The 7,876-nt window shown below is 43.3% G+C and overlaps 1 protein-coding gene across 1 annotated transcript in view; it reads left to right on the top strand.

Moving 5' to 3' along the window:
• Positions 1 to 580: 580 nt before the first annotated feature.
• Ints2 (integrator complex subunit 2) overlaps positions 581 to 7,876 on the top strand; it is a 51,239-nt gene continuing 43,943 nt past the window's right edge. The window contains exons 1-7 of the mRNA XM_057775035.1: positions 581 to 861; positions 1,740 to 2,045; positions 2,663 to 2,801; positions 3,907 to 4,009; positions 5,376 to 5,489; positions 7,261 to 7,391; positions 7,623 to 7,796. Of these exons, the coding sequence (XP_057631018.1) occupies positions 1,750 to 2,045; positions 2,663 to 2,801; positions 3,907 to 4,009; positions 5,376 to 5,489; positions 7,261 to 7,391; positions 7,623 to 7,796 (957 nt within the window). The 5' untranslated portion in view covers positions 581 to 861; positions 1,740 to 1,749. The remainder of the gene's footprint in view (positions 862 to 1,739; positions 2,046 to 2,662; positions 2,802 to 3,906; positions 4,010 to 5,375; positions 5,490 to 7,260; positions 7,392 to 7,622; positions 7,797 to 7,876) is intronic.

The raw sequence follows: 7,876 nt of genomic DNA, 5'->3' as shown, positions 1-7,876 counted from the left end.
GAAAAACAAATCCCGAAAGCAATCCGGGAGTGGTGGCACGCGCTAGTAATCTGAGGTACAAAACACAAAACTAAACAATGCAAACCCCCAACGCAAGATATTACACTTGGCTCGTGTGTAGGCTCGGGTCACATTACTTTTAAAACTCTCATAAACACAGGTCCTGAGGTTCTAGAACTTTGGTGCGAAGATGTCACCGACAGGGCTTTAAAGGAGGCTACCGCCGAGTCTCATTAGGCAAGTTTCGGTAGAGGAACGGAAGGGACAACCTTTACCAATTCTTTTTACATACATTATTATTTATTATAATTAAATATATTATTATTTAAATGTCGCGATAATCCCACTGGGGGATTTAGTTCTGACGGTTAGCGACTCATCTCACAGGTCCCAAGGGGAAAGCACTGGGTGAAGTAACAGCTACACTCCACATTTTCGGAAGCGCAGAGAACCGAGAAAGAGGAAGGGGCGGAGCCGCGCACGAGCAGAGCGGCCTCACGCCTCAAGCTGGTTTCTCCCTCGCCGCTGACGTCGTCTCAGTGCTGTACGGTGGCCGGCGCGGGCCAGACGCTGGCGATGAATGGAGGTGCATGGTGCAGGTTGAAATAAGTCTTCTCTGCTTCCCCCTCTCTCCCAGCTGTTTCTGCCCCCCCAAGCCTTTGCAGTGTCCCAATTCTACGACTTGGTTGGTCCCAGCGTCTGAGTTCTTAGTGCCGGAGTCGACCCCGGGCACAGCCGGGGTTTGGTGATCCGGATAATCGCCTAGGCCCAACTTCGGACCGCGCTCTCGATTTCTGTCTCGTCCGGCGCTCGGACGCGGAATCCGAGTGGGTCCCTTGAGGCTGGAGGGTAGATCTTAAGGTATGAAGCGTCGGCTTCTCGGGCCCAAGTGTCGCTGAAGTCTGCCTGACTCTTCTTAGCCCGGAGCACTCGGTTCTCTCATTGCTACCCAAGAGCACACAGGTCTTGTCACTCGAGCTCACTCTCCTGTTAAAAGACCAGCTCTTCCAATGGAAAACAGAGCAACATTTCTGTTCAGGACTCATTACCCACAGCTCTGTTAGTGAGTGGGTCTTCAGACGGGCTGGCTTCTGCTATCTGTTCAGTGTCATCTCTCCTTTGCTGCCTTTAAGATTATTCAAGACCCACAAGTGTCCAATTGGGATTCTTTCTTTTCATCCCTCAGCTGATTGTGCCTATACATCTGCTCAGTACTCCCCGTATAACAGGGATATAGGATAGCGTTGTGGCTTTTGGTCTGTGAGATGATTCCCCAGTGTTGGGAAGTGGAAAGAGAAGTTCAACTAATTTATATTGTAGGCTTGTGAAACTAATCTGCCTGCGTTCATTTTCTCTCCCTATTTCATAGAGCTCACCGAAACGGCATAGAGAGAAAAGTCTTGTACTGGTGTGTAGACAGGAGGGTTCAACCTGGGGTTTTTCCAAGTAGTGTCACTGTTACTTTATTCTCTGGGGCTCACGCAGTATTTATAAAACAAAGAGTATTAGGGCAAGGATCCCCAAGTTTGGGAGAGACCTTAATTTTCAGTTTTCCTTCTCATATTCTAGATGTCAGTAGAAACAGGAAGACAGAGAAACCTGGTCTTTAATCGTGCCAGCAACATTGCCAACACAGGGACCTACTAAATATCCAGTACACCTTTTCAGATTTTTAAGAAGGGTTTTCATATATGTGGGATTCGATGCCTGCTCTCATTTCGCTGTTTTTAACTCGTTAGGATCAAGGCGATGATGACTGAGTGTGCCAGCCTTCAGTTTGTCAGCCCTTTTGCTTTTGAAGCCATGCAGAAGGTGGATGTTGTTCGCTTGGCATCTCTAAGTGACCCGGAACTAAGGCTTCTCTTGCCCTGCTTGGTGAGGATGGCACTTTGTGCCCCTGCTGACCAGAGTCAAAGCTGGGCTCAGGATAAGAAACTTATTCTTCGCCTTCTGTCTGGAGTGGAAGCCGTCAACTCCATTGTTGCTCTCCTGTCTGTGGACTTCCATGCTCTGGAACAAGACGCCAGCAAGGAGCAGCAGCTCAGGTAAAGCCATCCTCTGTGCTCAGAGCTCCAGAAATGAGAGAGTGGAAACTTAAACTTGGAGAACATTTTACTGAGGTCTTTCTGTGTTGTAAAATGTTATGATGTTGTGTAGTGAGGACTAGCTACGTATTAGGCCAGTTTACTCTCAGTGGGACGTGAGAAGGAAAACTTCTAGTGTGGAAGGTTTTTTTTTTTTTTTCTTTTTTTTCAGATGGGGTTTCTCTGTGTAACAGTCCTGGCTAAACTCACTTTGGAGGCCAGGCTGGCCTCAAATTCATAGAGATCAGCTTGCCTCTGCCTCCCAGGTGCTGGGATTAAAGGTGTGTGCTACCTGGCTAGGGTGAAAGGTTTTATTGGAATCCCTAAGTTTTTTAACATTACAGTTTATTCTCCGAGACTCTCGCCTGGTGTCAAATCCTTCCTGGACTGTCGTGTATCTGTTATTAAGCCATTGATATAGAATTCAGTAGCCTTTGTTAGTTTACTGTTTGTGAACTCTTGGAAAACATAGAGAAACCAAGCATTTCAGAAGAAATGGAGAACATTATTGCAGTAACAGGTACTGACTGATTGCCTGGCCAGTGGTGTAACTTTTCTCCATGTTTGGACTTTACTAGGCATAAACTTGGCGGAGGCAGTGGAGAGAGCATCCTGGTATCACAGCTTCAGCATGGACTGACACTAGAATTTGAACACAGTGATTCACCTCGTCGATTACGGCTTGTGCTTAGTGAACTGTTGGCCATTATGAATAAGGTGCTTAAAAAAACCCAGCCCAAAGTATTCATGATTTGATATCTAGATCTAGAAAATCTTTAAAAAAATATATAAGCAAGAAGGCACATAGGTTATGTGTTCCACTAGTTTTTCTGTTTGATTTGTGTTCCTTAAGGACTAAAATGAGGTTTTTTTTTTTTCTTCCCTCCAAGACAAGGTTTCTCTGTGTAGTCTTGGCTGTCCTGGAACTTGCTCTGTAGACCAGGCTAGCCTCAATTTCACAGAGATCCACTTGCTTCTGCCTCCTAAGTTCTGAGATTAAAGATGTGTGCCACCACCACCAGGCTTCAGTTTTGGGTTTTTTTTTAATCAACGGTTTATATGGGTAACGTTACTACATTGTTTCTTGGCTTGCCTTATACTTTAATTTCAAGTACCTCTAAAAATGTAGATTGGAATAACTGTTTCTCCCCACTCTTCCTTCTTTTTTTGTGGGAGACAGAGTTGCACCTAGGTGCCAAGGTGGCTTTGTAACTTGAGATTCTTTTACCTCAGCCTCTCAGATGGTGGGATTATAAAATGCAGCCACTATGCAGTTCCTGAGACTAATGCTTCCCTGTCTGAGTAATAATCATGGTAAAACTGCATAAAATTGACAGGGTCCCACATTCTTTGTTGCAATATATTAATCACGTTAAAAGTGATTATTTGGGGGCTGGCGGGATGGCTCAGAGGTTAAGAAGGCTTCCTGTTCTTCCAGAGGTCCTGAGTTCAATTCCCACACCCACATTGTGGGTGGCTCATAACCAATATATAATGAGATCTGCTGCCCTCTTCTGGCCTGCAGGCAGAACATTGTATACATAATAAATAAATAAACCTTTAAAAAAAAAAGTGATGACATTCATACCCTCAGTCCCAGCACTAGAGAGGCAGAGACAAGATCAGGAGTTTTATACCATCCTAGGCCAATAGATTAAAGGCTAGCCTGGTCTATCTGCTGAGTTCAGGGTACATGGTAAGAACCCTATGCCAAATAATCACAGCATAAACGCATGATTTATGAGCTCAAAAAACAATAAAAATTATTAAAAGTTACTTTAAATTAATAGTTCTTGGCTTCTTTTTTTCCTTTTTCTCTAAGGTATCGGAGTCCAATGGAGAGTTTTTCTTTAAGTCGTCTGAGCTCTTTGAGAGTCCAGTGTACTTGGAGGAAGCTGCAGATGTTCTTTGTATTTTACAAGCAGGTACTTTGCTGACCTGGTGCCAAGATACATTTCAGACATAGTGTCAAGTGAAGTGTTACTGTGACGCCTCAGCCTGCAGTGCTGGATGGGTGTCTGTGGCTGTGCATTGGGGATCCTGAGACTGGAGGCATAGGCAGTGGTGAGCTGCCGGATGTGGGTGCTGGGGCTCAGGTCCTTGCCAAGGACAGTACCTTTTTTTCAGCCCCAAGTTTGGTATTTGAGGATTATCAAAACTGGGGGGGGGGGGGGGGGCAGCATGTGGGAGGCTGAGACAAGGGTATTGTGACAAAATCCTGACCAGCTTGGGGAATGGAGTGTGATCATGTCTCAAACAACAGCCCCCCTCCCCCAACAAAAACCTTAAAAATGTAAAAGTTATTTACTAAAAATATGGCTTAAAATTTTAAGCACAAGGGCTGGAGAAATGGCTGTGGTGGTTAAGAGCACTTGATGCTCTAACAGAGTACCTTAGTTTGGTTCAGGTGACTCAGCTGCCTGTAACTCCAACTCCTTGGCGTCTCGCAGCCTCACATAGACATACCCACATGCGCATAAATTCATTCTTAAAAGAAGTTTAAATTGCCAGGCGGTGGTGGCGCACGCCTTTAATCCCAGTACTTGGGAGGCAGAGGCAGGCGGATCTCTGTGAGTTCGAGACCAGCCTGGTCTACAAGAGCTAATTCCAGGACAGGCTCCAAACCCACAGAGAAACCCTGTCTCGAAAAAAAAGTTTAAATTAAAAATGACTAATTAGAGCAAAGATTCAGTGACTTAGACTGTTTATATAGTATGCCATATTATGTAAACATTAGCATTGTATATCTGATTTAATGATTCATAATTTTCGTGATTTTATAAATGTTCCTAATGTGTTAGATCAGAAAGCAAAGGACAGAGGAGGTAAATATAACCTCAGTTTTACTTAATGTTAAAATTACGAATGAGAGGATTAAAACTAGAAATTAAATACATTTATTATTGTAAATATATTAAATGCATATATATATATACGATTAGAGCTAACATATATTTTTCCTTTGTACCTTTTTTTTTTGCCTTTCCAGATTCTTTTTCATAGGTATATGCTAAAATAAATATAAGAAACTATAGAAATGTAAAGATTTTATGAAAATAACTTCTTAGAGCAGTGCTGTTTAGGGAAGCTTCTGCCATAGTCTCTGTGTGTCGTGCAGTTAGTAGCCCCGCCCTGCTCCTGTGGCTGTAGAGTAGCTGAGTGTAGCTAGTATGACTGAGAACTAGTACTCTAAGTGAGTTGCGTTCTGGTGACATCTTTGAAATGCCAGCTGTTGAAGATAACACTTTAGGAGTCACGCCTCAGTAGTGACAGTGGCTTTTTTTCTTCCAGAGCTCCCTTCCTTGCTTCCTATAGTTGATGTAGCCGAAGCCTTGCTACATGTTAGAAATGGTGCCTGGTTCTTATGTCTCTTGGTAGCCAATGTTCCTGATAGTTTTAACGAAGGTAAATATAATTTAAAAACAAAATATTGGAATATTGGAGAACTTTGGTTTGACTTGTTTAGCTTTTTTTTTTTTTTTTTTTTTTTTTTAAAGACATCTTTCAATCTTTCTTACTTTGTATTCTGGGCTGTCTTTGAAGTTGTGATTCTTTTGTCTCTACCTTCTGAGTGTTGCTGGCATTGCAGGTGCAAAGCACCGTACTTCCTGCTGCGTCCCCTCCCTTCTTTGCTGAGCTGGAACCCAGTGGCTAACACGCTAGCCAAGTACTCTGCCTCTGATCTACATCTAGACCAGTCTGGCTTTTTTTTTTTTTTTTTTTGGTTTTTCGAGACAGGGTTTCTCTGTAGCTTTGGAGCCTGTCCTGGAACTAGCTCTGTAGACCAGGCTGGCCTCGAACTCCCAGAGATCCGCCTGCCTCTGCCTCCCGAGTGCTGGGATTAAAGGCGTGCGCCACCACCGCCCGGCGACCAGTCTGGCTTTTAACTGAAGAATTTATACAATTTATATAAGCCATTTAATTATTGTGGTAGTTAGGTATATCTTGTTACTTTTATCTCTTTCTTCCTTTGAATTAATTTTTAGCCATACATTTAATTTACGGGTATTATGAGTCCCAGAGTGTATTCTTGCTGCTTTTATTTTAAGTAGTTAATTCTTTTTTCTTCTGATTTATTTATTTATTGTGTGTGTGTGTGTGTGTGTGCGCGCGCTCCTGTGCACATGCACGCATATGTGGAGGTCTGAGGACAACTTCCACTAGTAGGCACCGCCCTAACTTGTGGGTCCCAGGCGTTGAACTCAGTAGTAAGTCTTGGTGACAGACACCTTGACTTGCTGAGCCACTTCACTAGCCCACTTCCAATTTTTTTTTTTTTTTGACAGTGTCTCACTGTATAGCCTAGGTGGCCTTGAACTTCAAGTAATCTGCCTGCCTCTTCCTTCCCAATGCTGGCATTACAGGTGTGGGCCCGGCACTTTAAAGCCCTTTTTAAAACGCGGGGAAAAGGCTTTATCTACATAGTTATTACTTTTGGTGTTCTTCATTGAATCACCTTCATTTCATGTAGTGTAGATTATTTAAACATATTTTTATTTTGTTTTTATTTATGTGTGTTTGGGATTGAACCCAGAGCTGCTTGCTTTGTCAGTGGGTTATCCCTTTAACTTTGAAGGGTAGATTCTTTGTTTTTTTTTTTTTTTTTTTTTTTTTTTTTTTGGTTTTTTCGAGACAGGTTTTCTCTGTGGCTTTGGAGCCTGTCCTGGAACTAGCTCTGTAGACCAGGCTGGTCTCGAACTCACAGAGATCCGCCTGCCTCTGCCTCCTGAGTGCTGGGATTAAAGGCGTGCGCCACCACCGCCCGGTTTAGCTTTTTTTTCTTGTGGCACCGAATCACTATTTAGTGCCAGTTGGCCTTGATCTTGCGTGTGTAGCCCAGGCTGGCTTCCAATTAGAGATACCCCTCTATCTCCGTAGTGCTGTGGTTCCAGGTTGTGTACCACCATAGCCAGCTTGACTATGTTTAGTTGTTTGCTACCTTTGTCCTTGTGGGTTTGTAGTTGCTGGTGTGGCTCTGTGTGGTCTTCCATGTTGTTATTGCTTAGGTCTTTTCCATTCCTTTGTTCCTTGTGTCTTTGTTTCTGATGCTGTACTATCAAGTTCCCAATGTTTTCCTCCTACACTGTTTAAGCTGCATAAATGATTAATTTTCAAGGATGAACAAATGGCTTATAACACCTTACTTATAAAAGCTTAACAAAGCTTAAAATAATAGTTTGTAGGGGCCTGATCAAAAATGGAGAACGACAAGATGAAGAAAGTCTTGGAGGGAGGCGCAGGACAGAAGCCTTGCGATTCTTATGCAGAATGAACCCTTCTCAGGCCCTGAAGGTCCGGGGCGTGGTGGTAAGAGATGCTCTTGTCTCAGTGGGACTGCATTTTTCCTAAGAGGGTTTTCCTTGAGGCTGTTTGAAGATCTTACAGAAATTGAGAGTTCCAATGCTCTCAGTTTGCTGCCTTCCCTTTGTGGCTTTATGTTTTGTGAGATCCTCAGAACTTGAGCTGCATTCAATTTTGAAATGTCCTGGCTTTTTTTCTTATTGTGTTGAGTTTAATTTGTTTTCTCTGCTGTGTTAGGTGGAAGAATGTCACTTGCCAGGCCTTGGAGTAGCTTTGACATTGGATCATACTAAAACTGAAACTTGTGAAGATGGAGTGAGTGACTTGGTTTGCTTTGTTAGTGGCTTGCTTCTTGGAACAAATGCAAAAGTCAGGACTTGGTTTGGAACCTTTATTCGAAATGGACAACAGGTGAGAGTCAAGTGTATGGGTAGGGTAGGATCATTGCTTAGGAGCAGTTACTACGAGTGAAGAAACTGCTTTAGAGGATG

The sequence above is a fragment of the Chionomys nivalis genome, chromosome 7 (assembly GCF_950005125.1).
Source record: "Chionomys nivalis chromosome 7, mChiNiv1.1, whole genome shotgun sequence".
Classification (NCBI taxonomy): domain Eukaryota; kingdom Metazoa; phylum Chordata; class Mammalia; order Rodentia; family Cricetidae; genus Chionomys; species Chionomys nivalis.
The sequence above is the reverse complement of the archived record's forward strand: the minus strand, read 5'-3'. Positions and strand labels throughout refer to the sequence as shown.